Source organism: Vitis vinifera, chromosome 6 (assembly GCF_030704535.1).
Source record: "Vitis vinifera cultivar Pinot Noir 40024 chromosome 6, ASM3070453v1".
In the NCBI taxonomy this organism is placed as follows: domain Eukaryota; kingdom Viridiplantae; phylum Streptophyta; class Magnoliopsida; order Vitales; family Vitaceae; genus Vitis; species Vitis vinifera.
Window position 1 is genome coordinate 1722967 of NC_081810.1, and position 23030 is coordinate 1745996.

The following is a 23030-nucleotide window of genomic DNA, read 5'->3' on the forward strand; positions in this document are numbered from 1 at the left end:
TGCTCCATGACCTAAGAGGCAAGCAGGTCTGGAATGCCGATTGTTCCAGTACTGTCAGCTATGCACCCAGGCTAGATACTGGAAAACTTGGCTGCCAGACTAAGATTCTATCAATTTGTGGGAGAGTTTCAATCAACCAATTGAGACTATCCTACCAACTCAAAACAATGAATCAAGACAGCAGATTTGTTGCATGCTTCCCTGAAATGAATTACTCAAGTGGAAGACTACTGCTCATGTTACAAGCTGATGGAGGTACCCTCCTTTACACCACAGCTTTCCCAACAGATTTTGTAAATTTTGCTTAGTGGTCAACTGGAACTGAAGGCAGTGACCTTCAGTTGATTTTCGACTAGTCTGGCTGCATCAATGTCATAGCAAGGGATGAGAGAAGCATGATTTTTTTTTTTTTTTTATCATCAAATGCAACTTCAACTTGAAGACTTTTAAAAAAGAGCCAATTCTTGAATATGATGGAGTTTTAGGGAAACTATCTCTACACAAAGTCAGCTAACTCAGAAAGTGAGAGGTGACCTAGAGCTTGGTTCCCATTGTCATTTATACTTGAAAAATATCTGGATGAGTGATACAAAAAATACAGGCAGTGGAGCATGCAGGTTCCACAGCTGCTCAACGATGAAATGATCAGAGACCAAAATGTAAGTGTTTATGACTTCTAGGATCCAAATAACAACATTAGCAGATGCAAATCAAATTTGTAATACAAAATTATGACAAATAATTAGAGAAGAAGGAACAGTTTTATCTTGAAGAAATGATTAATATAGATTGGCTGCTTTCTGATTATGAATTATTTCAGCCAGTGACTGAGGATTGGTGCAAAGAAGCTTGCTTGGGAGATTGTCTTTGTGCTGCTTCCATTTTCTGAAATGGCAGATGTTGGTTGCAAAGTTCTGATTAAGATAAGGAGCAGTTGAACTCTTTTATCAGTTCAAGTTAAGTCCTTCCATAAAAATAAGTATCATTTGAAGGTGTGTCTTTTACTATTTGTACTTCTCAATGAGCAAAACGTTGTGCTTATGGGTATCTCATCATCCATGGATTTGAATGTATTACCTAAGAATTTCTGGAACAAAAGAACAGTGGAGAATCAAAGTAAGGATGAATAAAAATGAAATGAATCTGGATTAAACTCTATAGCAAATTGAGAATCAGTGATTTTTAACAACACACTCATACCTACATATGATTTCAAAATTTAAAAGATGAATACAGAGTGACGACGGTATATCAAGAATCAGCAACAATTAAGAATTGAGTAAGCTAATTAGATGGCAACACCAACCAAGATTATAATAACTTAACCTGCAATTGAAGCCTTCAAATTTCCACAACTAACATGGACCATGTCAAGTGCTTGGACAAGATTTTAATTCAATGGTTTACACTCGGTCAAACTAGAAACTACTTTTTGTCACATATCTCATTTCTAGACATCCAGAGCATTGGAATTTCATGCATTGAACAAGAAAATAATAGCCGGCACTTTTCTTAGCATATAGTTCACCTGACATACTGAAATATTGATCATTTTTTCCACGTTCTTCCAAGGATACATCTTGAAGTCATCTCTAGGACTCCAAATCCTTTAAATCTTGATAGTGAAAAACTTCAGTTATGAAGTTGTATCATTGAAAGTTTTAAGATGTTAGCTAATGGGTCATTAATGTATATGAAGTCGGCTTACTGTATACAGTAAATCATCTGAGTTGACTGAATTTTAACTCATTGTTAGGAGCTTCAGATTGACTCATAGTTCAAAATGATGAAAGAAAGTCAATGCCATTTTCTTAATAATATAGGACAGATAGAGACTCATTACCTGCAATGAAAGCTACAAATTTTCTAGTTAAATGGATGCTCAAGGAACATTCATCTTCAGTGGTATAAACTTCGTTTTGATTTCTGCAATTCATATCAAATCTTTAGCTTTTCCTTGTTTAAGAAAATTTTCTCTTTTTACATGGATTTTTCACTTCCTTCTGCTTTGCCCCTCTTGATAACTTTTCTTCTGCCATTTTTGAGCATTGCTCAAATATATAGTAACATAACTTTGGGATCATCCCTCACTGCACTGGACAACAATTCTTTTTGGGCATCACTTTCTGGTGATTTCGCTTTTGGATTCCAACAGATTGGAGGTGGAGGTTTCTTACTGGCTATTTGGTTCAACAAAGTACCTGAAAAGACAATAATTTGGTCATCGAACCGCAATAATGTCGTACAAAGCGGATCCAAAGTTCAACTTACCACTGATGGTTTGTTTGTGCTCACTGACTCGACAGGTGAGCAGGTATGGATGGCTGATCCAGCTGGTAATGGAGTTGCTGTTGGAGAAATTACAGGTATGAAACTGCAAGTTAATGAAGAAAAAGCTACAGATATGATAGAGAGAAGCTGATAATTTTATTCCATTTGAGATGAGATATTTATACAAGAAAAATAACAAATTCTTCCTATCTTTCCTGCATATTTATTTAGGCTGTTACACCTATTTTTGAAATTTAAAAAAAGTCATAACAAACTTGAGCTAAGTCGATCTTCAAGGATTGGAATCTGGAATGCCAACAACTGAACACTCTTCCTTGGCATCTGGATGACAAACACCTATCTTCTGCTTAAGAGCTTCAAACCTTTCCATTGGTAAAGGCTTTGTGAATATATCTGCGAGTTGATTTTCAGAGGAACAATGAACAAGTAACACTTCATTGGATTGTTGAACTTCTCTAATAAAATGATACTTGATCTTAATATGCTTTGTTCGACCATGAAACACAGGATTTTTCGAAATTGATACTGCAGAAATGTTGTCACACATAATGTTGGTTGCTTCAACTTGCCCTTGCCCAAGTCTTTCAGTATTTTTCTTAACCATAAAGCTTGATTTACAGTAGATGCAGCAGCAATGTATTCTGCCTCTGCTGTTGATTGGGTTGTGGTTTCTTGTTTCTTTGAGCTCCAAGTGAAAAAACCTGAGCCTAAGGAGAATAAGTACCCTGAAGTACTTCTTGAATCATCAACACAGCCTCCCCAATTGCTGTCGGAGTAGCCTAGCAGCTTCAAATCACCTTCTGCAGATTTTGAAAATTGAACTCCAAGATCAATTGTTCCCTTGATGTACCTTAATACACTTTTAGCTGCCAAAAAATGTTTCTCACTTGGTGAGTGCATGAACCTGGAAAGCACACTAACAGCAAACAATATTCAGGTCTGCTAGCTGTTAGGTATAAAAGGCTACCAATTAAGCTTCTATATAAGCCTTCATCTATTTTCTCAGAGTCGTCATCCTTGCTTAACTTCTCGCTGGTTGTCATAGGAGTAGACACAGGCTTGCAATCTTGCATTTTAAATTTTTTCAGCATATCCATAGCATACTTCTGTTGGCATATGAAAATTCTTGAACATGACTGCATCACTTCCATTCCCAAAAAGTACTTCATGCCTCCAAGATCGGTCATTTCAAAGACTTTGTTTATCTCATCCTTGAAGCTTTGAATTAACCTGGGCTGATTTCCTGTTACAAGCATGTCGTCTACATAAAGAGAGACTATTAAAAGCTGGACATCATCAGTTTTTACATATAAGGTTGCTTCACTCTGACTTCTAACAAAACCAAGTTTAGTTAGATGCTTGTCCATGATTTCATAACAAGCCCTGGGGGCTTGTTTCAAGCCATACAATGCCTTCCTTAGAAGGTACACATAGTCCTCTTTGCCTGGAGCCACAACCCCATCTGGTTGCTCTACATATATCTTTTCATCAACAAATCCATTTAAGAAGGCAGATTTAACATCTAATTGATGAATATGCTAAGAATTTTGAGCAGCAAGTACAAAAAGTAGCCTGATAGTGTCATACCTTGCCACAAGAGCAAAAGTTTCTTGATAATCAACACCATAATGTTGAGCATATCCCTTCACCACTAGCCTAGCTTTGTGCTTGCATATCGAACCATCAGAATTGAGTTTTGTTTTGAAAACCCATTTCACTCCGATCACCTTGTGATTTTTAGGTCTCTCCACAAGCTGCCAGGTTTCATTCTTGTTAATCATCTTCAATTCTTCTTGCATTGCTCTCCTCCATGCTTCAGAATCTTTGGCTTCTACATAACTTGTTGGTTCAATTATTGCTAAATTGCACCTTTGATAGATGTCCTCCAAGATTCTCGTGCCCTCACTGGAAAATCATCTATGGATTTAGAAGTTTGAAAATCTTCATGATTATCGAAGCCGACATCAGATTGTGCATCTTTTTTATTTTGCCATTCCCAAGTTGTCATTTCATCAATTTTTACATTCCTGCTCAAGACAACTTTGTTGGTTTGCAAACAAAATATTCTATAGCCCTTGGTTGATGTCCCATAGTCAATGAGAATGCCCTTTTGAGCTTTGCTGTCCAACTTGCTTCTTTTAGGTTCTGGTACATGATAATAGCATATGCTTCCAAATATTTTAAGATGATTAACTAAGGGCTTGACACCATACCATGCTTCATATGGTGTTTTGTTCTTCAAGGATTTTGTAGGCAATCTGTTCAGAAAATATACTCTGCCTAAAAATTACTTGGCATTTTTTTCTCAAATAGAAGACACCTGGCCATCTCCATTATGGTTCGATTCTTCCTCTCCGAGACACCATTTTGTTGTGGAGTGTATGGAGTTGTTAGTTGACATTCGTTACCTGCAGTGCTACAAAACTCAACAAATTGACTGGAGGTATATTCCGAACCATTGTTGGACCTTAAGATTTTAATGCTCAAGTTGCTTTGATTTTCTACAAGGGCTTTGAATTTTTTGAAAATAGAGAAAACTTCATTCTTTAGTTTGATAAAATATACCCAACACATTCTGGTATAGTCATCTATAAAGAGAATGAAGTATTTGTTACCACTCAAAGAAGTTGTTTTCATGGGACCACAAACATCGGTGTGTATGAGTTGAAGCTTTTCAGTGGCTCTCCATGCTTGATTATTTTTGAGTGGCAACCTTGCTTGTTTGCCTTGTTGACAAATCTCACATATTTGAGCTTCATCAGATACGTTTGGCATTTTTCCACCAGCTCAAGTTTTTTAGCTCTACTAAGCTCCTTTGGTTATAGTGTCCAAACCGTTTATGTCATAGGTCTGAAACACTTTGAGTAACTCCAACATATGCATATTCAGCAGCATTCTCCCAATTGATGGCAAAACTCTTGCTTTTCATCTTCATACAAAGCAATTTCTCTCCATAGGGTTCAAAGATGATGCATTGGTTGTCTTTGAATTGCAGGGAATATTGCTTTTCAAGCATTTGACCTACACTCAATAGATTTTGACTAATATCAGGTACAAATAACACATTAGAGATGAGCTTGATACCTGAATTTGTTTTGACAGCAACCGTGCCCCTTCCCTTGACATCCACGTATCCACCATTGCCAACTTTCACCGTAGAGTTATAGGTTTTGTCAAGGTCCTTGAATATTGTAGCATTGTGACACATGTGGTGTGTGCATCCACTATCAATGAGCCAAGCATTATAAGAGTCTTGACTTGAGAAACATGATGCTACAAAGAGTTTCTTCTCCTGAGAATCTGCATCAGCAACTTGTGCTTGCTGAGATTGAGGACCTTTATTTTTATATTTGCAGACTTTGTAACATGCCCAAGCTGTTTGCAGTTGCCGCACATTGCGTCTAGCCTCCACCAACAGTATTTCTCTAGATGCGTAGTCTTCTTGCAATGTGAGCAGGTTGGATATTTTTTTTGTTGGGCCCCTTCTTTGCTGCTCTTCTCTCTGCTTTTACTTTTCTTCTTGCTGAACTAGTTTTTGTTTTTATTAGATTGTAGGGTCTGCATTTGAAAAACACCTTCTGTGACGTTCTCTTGCCTCAAAGCTCTTCTTTGCTCTTGTGCTTGGAATGCATTCATTAGTTCAGCAAGTGAAATTTGTGAAAGGTCCCTAGATTCTTCAAGAGATGAAATCTTGGACTCAAACCTCTCAAGAAGTGTCACAAGAACCTTCTCCACGATCCTTGCATTAGGAAATTCTTCACCAAGCAACCTGATTTTGTTAACAATCAAAGCAATTCTGTCAGAATACTTGGTGATAGTTTCATCTTCTTGCATGGTTAGAGACTCAAAGTCCCTTTTCAAATTCAGCACTTGCATTTGTTTGGTTCTATCACTTCCTTGATACTCCAATTTAAGCTTGTCCAAGGCTTCTTTGGCTGTCCTGCAATTCATAATTCTATGAAATACTGAGTCAGCAACTGAATTTTGGATTAAATTCTTAGCTTTAAACTTTTTGGTCTTTTTGTCAGTATGAGCTCTGATTTGTGCTAAGGTAGGATTCGCCGGAAGTGGAGCTATTGGTTCGTCTTTAGCTACAACTTCCCAAAGATCAAATGCTTCCAGGTACGTTTGCATCTTTACGGACCAAATTTGATCGCAAAGATTTGAGGAGCTAACAAAGAGATGCTGCTGGTTGCCATTTTCTAGTGTGGTTTCAAATGGGTTATGAAGTGAACTTTCTTGGTTTTCACTCAAAATACAGGTCCTGTAAGACCAACTGTGGCTCTGATACCACTTGTTGGAGAAACTACAGGTATGAAACTGGAAGTTAATGAAGAAAAAGCTACAGATATGGTAGAGAGAAGCTGATAATTTTATTCCATTTGAGATGAGATATTTATACAAAAAAATAACAAATTCTTCCTATCTTTCCTACATATTTATTTAGGCTATTACACCTGTTTTTGAAATTTAAAACAAACAAAGTCATAACAAACTTGAGCTAATCTTCAGCAAAGACTAGTCTTCAAGGATTGGAATCTAGAATGCCAACAACTGAACAGTTGCCTATGCAGCCATGCTTGACACTGGAAACTTTGTGCTGGCAAACCAAGATTCTACCAACTTGTGGGAGAGTTTTGATCATCTGACAGACACACTATTACCCACACAGATGCTGAATCAAGGCAGCAAACTTGTTGCTCGTTCCTCAGATGTGAGTTACTCAAGTGGAAGATTCATGTTTGCATTGCAAACTGATGGAAATCTCGTGATGTACACCACAGATTTTCCAATGGGTTATGAAGTGAACTTTCTTGGTTTTCACTCAAAATACAGGTCCTGTAAGACCAACTGTGGCTCTGATACCACTTGTTGGAGAAACTACAGGTATGAAACTGGAAGTTAATGAAGAAAAAGCTACAGATATGGTAGAGAGAAGCTGATAATTTTATTCCATTTGAGATGAGATATTTATACAAAAAAATAACAAATTCTTCCTATCTTTCCTACATATTTATTTAGGCTATTACACCTGTTTTTGAAATTTAAAACAAACAAAGTCATAACAAACTTGAGCTAATCTTCAGCAAAGACTAGTCTTCAAGGATTGGAATCTAGAATGCCAACAACTGAACAGTTGCCTATGCAGCCATGCTTGACACTGGAAACTTTGTGCTGGCAAGCCAAGATTCTACCAACTTGTGGGAGAGTTTTGATCATCTGACAGACACTATTACCCACACAGATGCTGAATCAAGGCAGCAAACTTGTTGCTCGTTCCTCAGATGTGAGTTACTCAAGTGGAAGATTCATGTTTGCATTGCAAACTGATGGAAATCTCGTGATGTACACCACAGATTTTCCAATGGGTTATGAAGTGAACTTTCTTGGTTTTCACTCAAAATACAAGTCCTGTAAGACCAACTGTGGCTCTGATACCACTTGTTGGAGAAACTACAGGTATGAAACTGGAAGTTAATGAAGAAAAAGCTACAGATATGGTAGAGAGAAGCTGATAATTTTATTCCATTTGAGATGAGATATTGATACAAAAAAATAACAAATTCTTCCTATCTTTCCTACATATTTATTTAGGCTATTACACCTGTTTTTGAAATTTAAAACAAACAAAGTCATAACAAACTTGAGCTAATCTTCAGCGAAGACTAGTCTTCAAGGATTGGAATCTAGAATGCCAACAACTGAACAGTTGCCTATGCAGCCATGCTTGACACTGGAAACTTTGTGCTGGCAAGCCAAGATTCTACCAACTTGTGGGAGAGTTTTGATCATCTGACAGACACACTATTACCCACACAGATGCTGAATCAAGGCAGCAAACTTGTTGCTCGTTCCTCAGATGTGAGTTACTCAAGTGGAAGATTCATGTTTGCATTGCAAACTGATGGAAATCTCGTGATGTACACCACAGATTTTCCAATGGATTCTGCAAATTTTGCTTACTGGTCAACACAGGCTATTGGCTCTGGCTTTCAAGTTATCTTCAACCAGTCTGGCCACATCTACGTCGTGGTGAGGAAAGAAAGCATACTTAGCGATGCTTTATCGAATGAAGTTTCAATGAGAGACTTCTACCAGAGAGCAATTCTTGAATATGACGGGGTTTTCAGGCAATATGTCTACCCAAAGACTGCTGGCTCAAGGTCTGGTAGGTGGCCTATGGCCTGGTCCACTTTATCTTCATTTATACCTGACAATATCTGCAGGATAATTAGGGCAGACACAGGAAGTGGAGCTTGTGGCTTCAACAGCTACTGCACACAAGAAGATGATAAGACACTGCACTGCCAGTGCCCTCCTGGTTACAGCTTCTTGGATCAGAAAAATGAAATGAAAGGATGCAAACAGGACTTTGTACCAGAGAGTTGCGATGAAAAATCACAAAAGATGGGTCTGTTTCACCTTGAAGAGATAACAAATGTGGATTGGCCATTGTCATATTATGAATATTTTCAACCAGTAACAGAGAATTGGTGTGGAAAAGCTTGATTGGATGATTGCTTTTGTGCGGTAGCTATTTTTGGAGGAGGAAAATGTTGGAAGAAGAAAATCCCTCTAACAAATGGAAGGTTTGATCCTAGTAGTGGACGTAAAGCTCTTATTAAAGTAAGGAAGGAAAATTCTACTCTGCAACCCAGAAGTGAAGGTTTGAAGAAGAAAGATCAGTCAACTCTGATCCTTACTGGATCAGTGCTGCTAGGTAGCTCTGTTTCCTGAACTTGCTTCTCCTCCTTGCAACTATTATATTCATCTTTCTCTTGAATCACAGAAAATCGAAGATTCTTCAACCACACCCGGTCATGGTGGGCAGAAATCTACAAATTTTCACATACAACAAGCTAGAAGAAGCCACCAATGGATTCAAGGATCAACTGGGGAGGGGGGCCTTTGGAACAGTTTACAAAGGTGTTCTAAACCATGAGAATGGAAATTTCAATGCAGTCAAAAAGTTGGACAAGATGGTGAAAGAAGGAGAGCAAGAATTTGAAACAGAAGTGAAAGCAATTGGCCGGACAAATCATAAGAATCTAGTCCAACTTCTGGGTTTCTGCAATGAGGGGCAAAACCGGCTTCTAGTATACAAGTTCATGAGCAATTGTTCTTTGGCAACCTTCCTATTTGGAAATTCAAGGCCAAATTGGTATAAAAGAATACAGATTGTCCTAGGAACTGCAAAAGGGCTCTTGTACTTGCATGAAGAGTGCAGCACCCAGATCATACAATGTGACATCAAGCCTCAAAATATACTCCTAGATAGCTTTTTAACAGCAAGGATTTCAGATTTTGGGTTAGCCAAGCTTTTGAAGACAGACCAGACTCAGACGATGACTGCAATCAGGGGAACCAACGGATATGTTGCCCCTGAGTGGTTCAAGACAGTGCCTATCACATTCAAGGTTGATGTTTACAGCTTTGGAATTGTGCAGCTAGAGCTCATTTTCTGCAGGAAGAATTTTGAACCAGAGTTGGAGGATGAATATCGGATGGTATTGGCTGAATGGGCATATGATTGCTACCATAAAGGAAAACTGGATCTACTATTGGAAAATGATCAGGAGACATTGAATAAGATGGAGAAGCTGGAGAAGTTTGTGATGATAGCAATCTGGTGCATTCAGGAGGATCCATCTCGAAGACCTACCATGAAGAAAGTCATACAGATGCTAGAAGGAGCCATTCAAGTTCCTCTTCCTCCAGACCTTTCCTCGTCTATCAGTTCATTTTGATCCCTTTCATATAGGTATTCAATGGTGTTTGATACTGGTTTATGTATTTTAGCTTGTTTGTGCTTTACTTTGAATCATTATGTACATCAACCATCATCATCTCTCATAAAATATCTGAACAGAAAGCCATGTAGTGTTAATTTAGAATGGCATAATTGTGGTTTGAAGACTTGGTATTGGAAGGCAATGACACCATACCAGATTCCCAACAAATATCAGTATCCAACAGAGCCAATATAAAGGTCCAAACCCATCTAGAAGCTCCAAAGCATTTAGAAAAGAGAAATTGAAAAGGATGAGGACAACATAACAAGAATCAGCAACAATTGAATACAGAGTAAACTAATGTTTTCCAGCTACATCAACCAAGATATAATAACTCAATCTACAATACAAAACTCCAAATTTTGAAAGCTAACATGGACCATTTTAAATACCTGTTCCAGATTTTAACTCTATGGGCTTCACTTAGTGAAAACAGATCCTAGAGCTAGCCCTTCCCTTAGCATAAAATTCATCTGAAAGAAAAAATATTGATAGTCTTTTTCACAATCTTCCAAAAATAGATCCTAAATAAATTTCTAGGAATCCAAATCCTAAGATCATTTGTACTGATTGATCAGGCAACATATACCAAAATGCAAGCATTCCCAGGAGAAGTACTAATTTGAGAGGGTGTTTGATAAAACTGAAATTTTATACCGGATCATACATAGGAGTGTATTTAGTGTTTAGCAACAGCATATCTTAACCTGATGTTGTCTACATCAATTGGATTATCATATATATATATACTGTGTTTGAGCTGAGGAGGATCTGAATTTGTTGTTGGGAGCTCAAAGTTGACCTAAGGTTCATAGACAATGAAGGGAAGTCACTGGCCTGCTTTATTACATAAAACAGATAGGGACTCATTACCTGCAATGAAAGCTACAATTTTCCTAGATATATGGAGAAGACTTATGTTTTATTGAGCATTCATCGTATATACCTTGAGTAGTTAAATTTAGTTTGATTTCTGCAATTAATGTTAAGTCTTTAGCTTTCCTTGTCTAAGAAAATTAGCTCCTGGCCATGGTTTCTGCACTGCCTTATACCCTCCTCTTCATGCTGTTTCTCCTGCTGCCTTTTTCCACAATTGCTCAAACTTATAGCAACATAACTCTGGGATCGTCACTCACTGCACAGAACAATGGTTCTTTTTGGGCATCGCCTTCTGGTGAATTTGCTTTTGGATTCCAACAGGTTGGGGCAGGAGGTTTCTTACTAGCTATTTGGTTCAACAAGATACCTGAAAAGACCATAATTTGGTCAGCTAATGGTAATAGTCTAGGGCAAAGAAGATCCATAGTTCAGCTTACTGCAGATGGCCAGTTGGTGTTGACTGATCCGAAAGGCAAACAGATATGGGATGCTGGTAGTGGAGTCTCCTATGCAGCCATGGTTGACACTGGAAATTTTGTGCTGGTGGGCCAAGATTCTGTCACTTTGTGGGAGAGTTTTGGTGAGCCAACTGACACAATATTACCCACACAGGAGTTGAATCAAGGCGGCAAACTGGTTGCTCGATTCTCAGAAACAAATTACTCAAATGGGAGATTCATGTTTACACTACAAGCTGATGGAAATCTCGTGATGTACACCAGAGATTTCCCAATGGATTCTACAAATTTTGCTTATTGGTCAACCCAAACTGTGGGCAGTGGCTTTCAGGTAATCTTCAACCAATCTGGCTACATAGTTCTTACTGCCAGGAACAAAAGCATACTTAATCTAGTATCATCAAGTGAAACATCCACAGAAGACTTCTATCAGAGAGCTATTCTTGAATATGATGGAGTCTTCAGGCAGTATGTATACCCAAAGTCTGCTGGCTCAAGTTCAGGGAGGTGGCCCATGGCATGGTCCCCTTCGCCCTCCATACCTGGAAATATCTGTATGAGAATTACAGAAAATACAGGTGGTGGCGCTTGCGGGTTCAACAGTTACTGCATATTAGGAGATGATCAGAGACCAAATTGCAAATGCCCCACAGGTTATGACTTCCTAGATCAAAGTGACAAGATGAGTGGATGCAAACAGAATTTTGTCACACAAAATTGTGATCAAGCATCACGAGAAACAGATCAATTTTATTTTCAAGAGATGCCTAATACAGATTGGCCACTATCTGATTATGGATATTTTCAACCAGTGTCTGAGGATTGGTGCAGAGAAGCTTGCCTGACAGATTGTTTTTGTGCTGTTGCCATTTTCAGAGATGGTAATTGCTGGAAGAAAAAAATTCCACTCTCAAATGGGAGGATTGATCCTAGTGTTGGTGGAAAAGCTCTGATTAAGTTAAGGCAAGGCAATTCTACCACAAAACCTGGAGATGGAGATTCAAATAAGAAGCATCAATCAACCCTGATTCTCACTGGATCAGTGCTGTTAGGTAGCTCAGTGTTTCTGAACTTCCTTTTCTTTCTAGCAACTGTTCTATTCATTTTCCGCTTCAATAATAGAAAAACGAAGATGCTTCACACATATCTTTCCACTCTGGGAATGAATCTGCGAAGTTTCACTTACAATGAGCTAGATGAAGCTACAGATGGATTCAAGGAAGAACTGGGGAGAGGTGCTTTTGCAACAGTATACAAAGGGGTCCTTGCTTATGAAAAAGGGAAACTTGTAGCAGTCAAGAAGTTTGAGAAGATGATGAGAGAAAACGAGCAGGAATTCCAAACAGAAGTGAAAGCAATTGGCCAGACAAATCACAAGAATTTAGTCCAACTGCTAGGATTTTGCAAGGAGGGGGAACACCGGCTTCTGGTATATGAATTCATGAGCAATGGTTCCTTGGAAAAATTTCTCTTTGGAAACTCAAGGCCTAATTGGCACAAAAGAATACAGATTGCCTTTGGAATCGCAAGAGGGCTCTTTTACTTGCATGAAGAGTGCAGCACTCAAATCATACATTGCGATATCAAGCCCCAAAACATACTTCTAGACGACTCATTCAGTGCAAGAATTTCTGACTTCGGATTAGCCAAACTCTTGAAGACAGACCAAACTAGAACCACAACTGGAATCCGGGGAACCAAAGGTTATGTTGCCCCTGAATGGTTCAAGAGCATGCCTATTACAGTCAAGGTTGATGTTTACAGCTTTGGTATTTTGTTACTAGAGCTCATTTGCTGCAGGAAGAATCTTGAGTTTGAGGCAAAGGATGAAACTCAGATGATTTTAGCTGATTGGGCGTATGATTGCTACAAAGGAGGATTGCTAGAAGTGCTAGTGGGATATGATCAGGAGGCAATAGTTGAAATGAAGAGACTAGAGAAGTTTGTGATGATTGCAATATGGTGCATCCAGGAGGATCCATCTCTAAGGCCTACCATGAAGAAAGTCACCCAGATGCTTGAAGGAGCTGTTGAAGTCTCTGTTCCTCCAGACCCCTGCTCTTTCATCAGTTCAATCTAAATCCTGATACATAAATGTGTGTTTCAATTATTGGTAGTTTTGGCTTGTTTGTATGATAAGTAAATATGGTGTGGTTAGGGACATCTGTCATTAGTAGAATTGGATGATTATCACCATCATCCAAGTATGTATAAAGCAAAAGAAACAGCTATGTTCTTGCTTGAAAAGAGTAAATCCAATAGTCTAGTTACTCAAATCTATAATTTTGTGATTGGGGAATTTTAGACCTTACATGAGATCCAGCACTACATGATGATTATACAAGAAAAGATGGTATTTACACCCCTTTTTCCCCAAACAGCTTATGCAAACTTCAAAGACCACCTAGAACCAAGCAACTGTGTGTGTAGAAAACAAGTTTTGGAGGAGATGGTTCAAATTATACAATTATTCATGACTATAAAAGCTTCAATTCTCTAGTAGCCTAATGGGTCCACTTTGATAATCTAGATGCTTTAAACTCAAACCCTTAAGTTAGCTTCACATCTAAATTTTCCTTACTGCTAAGTGCAAACAAGGCTGCTCCCCTAAGAACAACAACCTATGAGGTATATATTCTATGTTATAAGCATCAAAACCAGGTACCTATAGCAGGGACTGTGTCAAAACAGAAATACATTATAGAAAACATCAAGGAGACCCTTTAATAAAACCAGGTAAAGATGTATTTGCTACACAAATCAATGCACTGAGCAAGAATGCTAAGAAGGGTATGAGCATAAAAAAAAATTGTTTCCACATTGGAAATAGAGCAAACAGGTGGTAGATAAAAGTTAGAAGCACCAAGTCACGTGGAAGATATGGTTCTACACTCACTTCTATGTTGAAGATTTAAAAAAAAAAAAAAAGTACTGGAAAGGCTCTAACCACCCAAATGAGGACCTCCTAAAGAATATTATTCTGATATATCTTTGAGCAAAAAGAGGTCTGTACTGAGCAATACCCCAGAAAAACAGCACATGAAACTAAGCATTACACAAGTGCCCACTCATTTATTTTTTTAGGGAAATTAGCTTGTAAACCTCAAATCTAGAGCTACCCATGATCCAACACACAGAATCTGGCACAATTATTCATGATCCAAGTCCAACACACACATATCTCGACACCCTTACAGTGAAGATGGGTCAGGCCGTGAGGGCTTTAGCCCAAATCTGGTTCACCATTGCTTAATAACTTAAGTTTTTAGGTTAAATTATTAGCTCAATTAATTTATTAACAGCTTAAGTTATTGGTAACCAGCTCCTAATATATATCAAATCAAATAATGTTTCAACAAAACATGGAAATAAGCTGATTTTGATATGCTTTCAGCTGAATTGGAGCCATGGGAATTAGCCCAAATGAATGGTTTGGACAGTGGAGGTTGAGGCTGAAGTTGAAGGCTTGTTTCTCAGTAGAGTTGAATGATCCCACCCGCAAGAAGTAGCCATTCACAAGGGCCCAAAACCAAAGCTTACTGAGGATTAAAACGACACCGTTTTCATGCCTTTAAAACACTCCCTTTGGCACCCAGGTAATCAAAATTCATTAATTGGCGCAATCTTTGGTAATATTTTCTTATGATAGTTTTTTCTTTTTAAGCTAGTTTGAAAAACAAGAACTACTAGACAGTTTTTTTTTTTAAATTTATATTTTATTATTTTCAGAATTATTCTCAAGTTCTATAGTTAAATAAAACTCAATTTTTTTTTCTTTTTTCTTCTGTCCAAATAACCCTTTTTCAAATGTGCTTCACATACAGAATCAAAATACTCCTAATTCTAATTGAAAAAAGGTTTCTGAGTTTGTGGAAAGGAGTCACATACACTCAATTTTCTTGATGTTAATCAACCCCCTCTTTCAAATCTGCAATCTTTGTATGATATTAATCACAAATCTTTGTTGTACAAAATGGGTTTGTGATAGATTGTTGGGTTTGGATTGTAGCAGGCAATTCATGGGGGACTTCTGCTGAAAATGATAAAACCATTACTTTCTCCAAATGCCTTGTTTTCAGACCATTTGGGATTTCTATTGCAAAGATGCCTGAAATGCAAGGCACTGCAACCAGGGAAGCAAGTCCATGCCATGCTGTTAGCTTCTAGGATTGACATGAACATTTTGTCCATGAGCTCAAAGCTCGTGGGCATGTATGCAAGTTGTGGGGATTTGCAGTCTGCAAGGCTTGTCCTAGAAAGAACTCAAAACCCAAATGTTTTTGCTTTCAACTGGATGGTTTCAGCTTTGGCCTTTCATGGGTATCATGAAGAGGCAATTGGGTATCTTTCTTTGATGCAGGAGTTGGGAATTGTTGCTAATAAGTTCACATTCTCTATTGTGCTTAAACAATGTGTTGGTTTGATGGATTTTAATAAGGGAAGGGAGGTTCATTGTGTGATAAGTAGAACTGGTTTTGGAAATGTTGTTTCTGTGGCAAATAGCATGATTGATATGTATTGTAAATGTAGGCATGTGAGTTATGGACGTAAAGTGTTTGATGGAATGATTGAGAGGGATGTGGTTTCTTGGACATCAATGATTTGTGGGTACTGTAATATTGGGACCCTGGAGGAGGCCCTTGTTTTGTTTGAAAGGATGAAGGTGGAAGGATTAGAACCGAATGATTTCACTTGGAATGCGATGATTGCTGGTTATGCTAGGGATGGAGATTGTAATGGTGCTTTTGTGCTGTTCTCTAGAATGGTGAGAGAGGGGTTGGTTCCTGATTTGGTTACATGGAATGCAATGATTTCTGGTTTCACTCAAAGTCTTAAAGCTGTTGAAGCTTGGAGATTGTTTCAGGACATGATGGTTGCTGGGATTAAGCCCAACCAGGTGACTGTCACTGGACTGCTTCCTGCTTGTGGATTGATGGGCTCGATTCACAGAGGGAAAGAACTTCACGGTTTGATTTACAGAATGGGGTTTGACATGAATGTGTTTGTTGCTACTGCTCTTATTGACGTGTACTCAAAATGCGGGACTGTGAAAGATGCTTGGGATGTGTTTGATAGGATTCCCATCAAGAATGTTGCATCATGGAATGCCATGATTGGATGTTACGGGAAGCATGGTTTGGTTGACTCCTCAATTCAGCTGTTTGAGAGGATGCAAGCAGAAGGAATGCAGGCAAATCACATCACTTTGATTTCAGTTCTTTCTGCTTGCAGCCATGGTGGCCTAGTTGAGAAGGGTTTAACTATCTTCAGGTCTATGAAAGAGAAATATGGGGTTGAGATCAGCCAAGAGCATTATTCTTGTGTTCTTGACCTTCTATGCCGTTCTGGCAGGATGGTAGAAGCTTATGAATTATTTAAGGAGATGCCAATTGAAGTTACAGACTCAATCGTTGGAGCTTTCTTCAATGGCTGTAAAATCCATGGCAGAAGAGATTTAGCTAAACTGATGGCCGAGGATATTCTGAGGATGGAGTTGAAAAGACCTGGAGGTTTTGTAACACTGTCAAATATTTATGCTGCTGATGGAGAGTGGGAAGAGGTTGAGAATATTAGGAAGGTGATGAAGGAGCAAGGGGTCCATAAGAAGCCTGGTTTTAGTTGGGTTGAGAAGAGGGACGGGTTTGTTGAATCAGAAACCAGAAATGAATACAAAATTGCTGAAACTGGAATTGGTATGCCCTCCTAGAAGTTAACATTAAGGCATCAGAATTGCATTGTTGAAACTGCAGATTTTGACTATTGTAACTTTGCTTGGCATTTCGGGTACACCTACAGCAGGGGCAAATTCAGAAATTGTCATTTAGTGCCCCATCTGAAAGAAAGGAGATTTCTCCCTTTCCAAAGGGTATATGCCTTTTCCTTTTTCCAAAACAGCTAACTTGGTCCCAAAATATGTAAAAGGAACCCATAGTTTCTAACAATCATGGTAAAGCTTAGGCGTTGGGTTGAGCCTCTACCTGCTTCCAGCTTGAATCATGTTTTCATTTACTCATGTTTTTCCCTTCTATTTTTCTCTGCATGCATGCAGACAAGGTCAAATCCGAGCGAGACATAAAGAATCTAGTTATCTATGCACTGCTGGAATCAAGGACCAGATGGTCAGTGTCTGTACGCCTTGTGTAATATTTGAATAGGATTTTTTACTTTTTGCAGAAAATTTTGTTGGTGTCCATTTCAAATTTAATCTTCTTACCCCTTCTCGGGATATATGAGGCCATTACATTACAATTGCCCTTCATTTTTGTAACATCATGAATATATTCTGCAAGTACTTTGTTGAAGAGTAATGCTCAAGGCACATTATTAGACCTCATGATGCTAATATATGCAGCACAACAACTTTTTGGGAGTAGTACACTGCTTATTTCCTTTTCTGTGATCCCTTTAATCAGTGTCCTCTCTGTTTGTAGTTCTTCTCTTTTTTCGTGTTTCTGTTGGTAGGTGGGGGATGGGGTTGGGCCTGTAAGCCTCCTTCCCCTTTTCTGTCATGTTATGCTTCATTATTTCTTTTCTGATTCTTTTCCTTAAGCTAACCTAGCTTTTTACATGGAGTAGAATAAGTGTAATGCATGCAAGAATGCCTCATTAATCGAAAACCCTAACTCAGTCTATCTCATTTCTACTAACAACCATGTCAAGGTCTTGCTACTAGATAAGCCTTTTTTTTCTTTTTGAGTGATATGTCTGAAACTAGGCTTGTAGCTTTCCTTCTTCTCCAAAAATGTCAAACATTGTCATGGAAAATCCATGAATGTCATTGTCCTTTCCATCATACTTTTACTCTTGATTATAGTTGGTGTTCAGAGCGTGAAAATGAACGATGAGTAGTCAAGATTGCTCAAAAAAAGTATGGTTAGGCAGACTTAGGCATCATATGAGCTCATGGAGCTTGATGGTGTCATGCCTAGGACTAAGATGTGAGATTTGAATCTGTTTCAAAGCAGTTGTTGCTGTGCCATTTTTATATCTTTCCCACTTCATTTTTCCCAAGAAACAATCAAAAGTAAAACCTAACTGGCCTACCTTCTTGATCCTTATCTGTGCACCAAGAAAGGTGACAGGGCTTCACTCAAGATTAGGGTCATCAGCTCTTAAGATAGATTTCCAAAATTTAAAGCTAATTTAGTTTGGTTGTCCAATTGTCTTGTCAAATGGACTTTAGAGAGCTTGATACAACAAGTCTAAAGGGATTCCACATGGTCCAATCAGTATGGTATTGAAGGCAAAAGGGTCATTAGTGTGACAATCACTCAAATAATTATACTGATCACACAAGTTTTCGATAATTAATACATGAAAAATTTTGTGGTATCTTGTATCATACCAAAGTTTTAATACCAATTGGTGATAAAAAGAAGGCACCATTAAGGAGTTTTATATCATATCATAATTGTTAAATCTTTGATGATTTTCTTTCATATTTATTTATATTTTTATAGGATCAGAGCTAAATACACTTAGTCACTATTAGTTTGAAATTTCGTTAAATACCTTTCTTAAATGGAAGTGAATGAAATTAATAAATACCTCATTCTCGAAATCCTACTCTTTTCTTATTTGTTAATTTCACTTATTTCTCCTTTGACTTAAAAATAAGAGAGATGTACTGGTGTCTAAGTGTATTTAATCCAAACTTTAAAGATAAGTGAAATTAATCCTATTTTTATATCATGGTCGATCATGCTCTCATTTCATATATGTACAAATGAGATTAGAAGTTCACTCTTTTTTTCGAGGTTTTTTATGAAGTGGGGGACTCATTTGCATTTTTTTAATATCAAAAGCTCACAATAAGGGTTGGTGTTTGAAAGGGAAATGAATAAACTAGTTAAAGAAAGTCTAGAGAGGCGGAGAGTTTATATTATTGTAAGATTTAATATGTTTATATTATTGTAAGATTTAAGATGTCCATTTTCTATCAATCGATTGTGATGAATCATTTTCAAGATGGGATTTGAGGGTTTTATTTTATTTTATTTTTTTACACTTTTGTACTATTTTCCCACTAAAATTATTGTATAATATTGTATAATATTTTTTCAATGTGTATGGGCTTGTCACAAGAGTTTTTCCTTCAATTATTGATTGAAAATATTACTAGAAAAAACTTATTTGACGTTTGCATATAGTTCAAAAGTGGCATTATTTTTAATAAAAATTAATAGAATAATTTTTATGATTTGTAATTTTTATGATTTGTAATTTTTATAATTTGTCACCTCAAAATAACAAGTGAATAAATACATTAATCCTAATTTTATTTTTGAATTACTTATAGAATATAATTATAATAATAATAATAAAAGTAATAATTTATGTGGGTTCCACGTGATTTTCCTTCTTAATAATTTCTCACTTCATGTGTTGGCAAATAATGGGGTTGTCTTATGTGGAGATGCTGGTTTTGTCTACCAAGTACATGGCACTCCAACCAGGCAAAGAATAGCACCAAATTTCTTCTTTGAAATTTCATTTTTCAAGGAAGGTATCTTGGGTTTTTTATTTTTGAAATAGTAAAAAATGAAAATGAAGCTTTAAAAAAAAAAAATAATACATTGTGAAAATGGATTATTTTTAAGAATCATATTCACAATCGAAGGAAAAAATATGGGTAAAAGAAAATAGAATGAAAAGAAAAGTAGAAAAAAAAAAAAAGAATATATATATATATATATATATATAGATATATTCAAAATCAATAAATTATTTTAATATATTACATTAAACTCGTTTTACTTGTTTTAATTATCATATATAAAGATTAAATAATTTTAAAATATATAAATTTCTAATTAATTTTCATAATTTTTATAGTAAAATCAAATATGAGAAGATTATTTTTCTTAATTTTTTTTCTTTCTTTAATGTTTTTTTTTACAATCAAACGCAACATTAAAATTTTACAATGGGAAGAAATCATATTTAACTTTTAAATAAGTTGCTTAATGTTAATAATATATACATATTATATATTAAATTAATGATGCCCTATTTTGTATACTTCACCCAAACCATTGCATTATGCATCTAGGTTTGACATGTATGCATAATTATAAATTCATTTGTTCTTTTTTTAATATATAGATTTATGAAATTATTCTAATTCTTAAATATTCTAATTCACATTTTATGTTAATTGGTTTTTTGATGAAACGATCAAAACTCGATCTAATAATTGGTTTAAGAGCCAAATATTATAGGTTCAAGTTGCTTCAACATGAGGATGAGTTGTTAAAATAATGATTCTTAGAACAAACCTATATGACCTTACCAGACACTAATGGATGTTTAGATGATAAGGTCAAAGCCTAATTCAACACCTTATTTGCTTATAGCAAATGAGATGGTTAACACTTGATCCAACACCTTATTTACTTATCTCTAATAAAAATCTCTTCTGTAGATTACCTTATCTATGCGTGTTAGATCAAAGTCTCTTTTATGTCCATGATTCTACATCTATGATTTTTTTTTTTTTTTTTTGTGGTAAATATTATATAATTATTTTTTGCATCTACAAGACTTTTAATACGGATATTTAATAAGCAAATTTATTATTTAAATTAATGAAGACTAATATTAGTTATAGTTAATGATGGCAAATATTGTTAAGATTTGAGTCAAGTAATTTATTTTTTATTTGTAGGAAAGTCAATATTATAGAATTTATGTTTTAATAAATTACCTTTTTAACGTTAGGAAATTATTGATTCAAGATTAATTCATAGAGTTTTATAAATATGTGGTTTTATATAACATTTATAAAGAAAGAAGGAAAAGTGACAAAAAGGTGAAAAAAGTGAAAAGAGACGAGCAAAGAGTGTATTGAGTTTTATATTGGGTTTTTGGATTAAAAAAAAGGTTGAGAGAGTTTATAGGATGCATTATTGAAGTTTATTAACAAATTTGATATCATTTTTGTGTGGAGGTAAATGGTTATATTAAATCAAGTAAATATATTGTCTTCTTTATTTTTATTTATTTTATTTTATGTTTTTGTGTTGACGTTTGGGTGCTATGATTTTCATAATAAATGGTATCAAAGTAGTGGTGAAAAGATCGTGAGAAAAATTATTTTGAAGATAATATCAGACTTCAAATATGATATTAATTATTAAGCCCTTTGATGCAAAAAAATAATTTCAATATCTAGCATAGTACTATCAAAGATATTTTTGGCGCAATAAAGCCTTTTAAAAGTGTTATAAGGCCAAAAACCAAATAATAGATGAAGAATAAGAAAAATTAAAAGTAAGAGTTTAAGTCTCACTTCTAAAATAAGTATATTGTTTTGAATGAAAAGTCTCCTTTTGATTAATTTGTAAGATAAGTTAGAAAAAAAAAGGTCAAAATCCCTAATAAATAAGCTATGTTTGAATAAACAATTATTGAGGTGAAGATGGATAAATGAATGGACATTAAGGATCTTATAAATAAATTTAATTATTGTATAATCCAATTATTAAGCATAGAGATTAAAATTGATAAGAAATATCAAACCATTATTTCATTAGCATACCTACCAAAACCATATGAGATAGTGGTGACTATGCTTTTAATTGAAAAGATGATGTTGATAGTGGATGAGGTATTAACTGCTCTTTTAGAGACAAAAAATATTAAGTAGTCGAGTAGATCGTCTCATATTGGACAAGCTCTTGTGATGAATTTCAAATCACGCCGTGGTAGGAGCACATGAAAGTATTTATGATAAGAGAGATGATCATCCCAAATCATAGTTTTGAAGGAATATGGAGTGTTATTATTGTCACAAAAAGAGACATATCATAATGTACTATAAAGAATTAACAAAGTACTTAGAATCCCAATATACTTCAAATTCTACTAATATTATCGTTGAAGAGTTTGGTAAAGGAGGTGATGTTCTTTCTATTATGTTTGATGAAAATGTTGATGAAAAATCTTGAATCCTAAGAGAATTTCAATTTCTACTAATATCATTGTTAAGAAATTTGGTAAGGGAGATGATGTTCTTTTTGTTATATTTGATGAAAATCTTGAATCCCAAGAGATTTTAGATTCTACTAATATTGTTGATCAAGAGTTTGGTAAGGAAAGTGATGTTCTTCTATTATATTTGATAAAAATTTTGCTGACTTTTGGATTTTGGATTTTGAATGTTCCTTTTTTATGTGCCTATATAAGGGGTGATTTGATACCTATAAGAAGTGTGATGCTAGTGATGTTCGAATGAATAATGATCCAACCTTTAAAGTCATTGGGGTTGGTACCATAGACGCGAGGAGACTTGATGACATTAACTAATGTTAAGCATGTTTCTAAGTTGAAGAGAAGTTTAATTTCTTTGAGGGCTTTGAATACTTTAGGTTATGCCTTTTCTACAAAGAACAACATTATAATATCAACAAAGGTGCTTTGAGCCAATGTGGAGATTGCAAAGATTTGATTTAAATTATTTATTTTTTATTGTTAAGAAAGTCAATACTATAGAGTTTGTGTTTTAATAAATTACCTTGACTACAATTAGGAAACTATTGGTGTAGGATTCATATAGGACTTAGAGAGAAGGAAAATTAAGAAAAAAATGAAGAGAGATAAAGAAAGG

At 35.9% G+C, this 23030-nt stretch overlaps 4 protein-coding genes across 4 annotated transcripts; all 4 read left to right on the forward strand.

Annotated features, from left to right (window-relative positions):
• Nucleotides 1-8016: 8016 nt before the first annotated feature.
• Nucleotides 8017-9030, forward strand: LOC132253908 (G-type lectin S-receptor-like serine/threonine-protein kinase LECRK3). Its single transcript, XM_059737270.1, has 3 exons — nt 8017-8456; nt 8520-8704; nt 8828-9030. Exons 1-3 carry the CDS (start codon nt 8017-8019, stop codon nt 9028-9030), a joined length of 828 nt encoding a protein of 275 aa, XP_059593253.1.
• An 83-nt stretch (nt 9031-9113) lies between these two features.
• Nucleotides 9114-10040, forward strand: LOC104879632 (G-type lectin S-receptor-like serine/threonine-protein kinase LECRK3). Its single transcript, XM_059737271.1, has one exon. The coding sequence runs from the start codon at nt 9114-9116 to the stop codon at nt 10038-10040; it is 927 nt and encodes a 308-aa protein (XP_059593254.1).
• Nucleotides 10041-11114: 1074 nt separating this feature from the next.
• On the forward strand, nt 11115-13710 carry LOC109122813 (G-type lectin S-receptor-like serine/threonine-protein kinase LECRK3). Its single transcript, XM_019220667.2, has one exon. It carries the CDS (start codon nt 11115-11117, stop codon nt 13500-13502), a length of 2388 nt encoding a protein of 795 aa, XP_019076212.1. The 3' UTR covers nt 13503-13710.
• Nucleotides 13711-14387: 677 nt separating this feature from the next.
• On the forward strand, nt 14388-17795 carry LOC104879588 (pentatricopeptide repeat-containing protein At5g59600). Its single transcript, XM_010652990.3, has 2 exons — nt 14388-17288; nt 17472-17795. Exon 1 carries the CDS (start codon nt 15462-15464, stop codon nt 17127-17129), a length of 1668 nt encoding a protein of 555 aa, XP_010651292.1. The 5' UTR covers nt 14388-15461; the 3' UTR covers nt 17130-17288; nt 17472-17795.
• Nucleotides 17796-23030: the final 5235 nt, after the last annotated feature.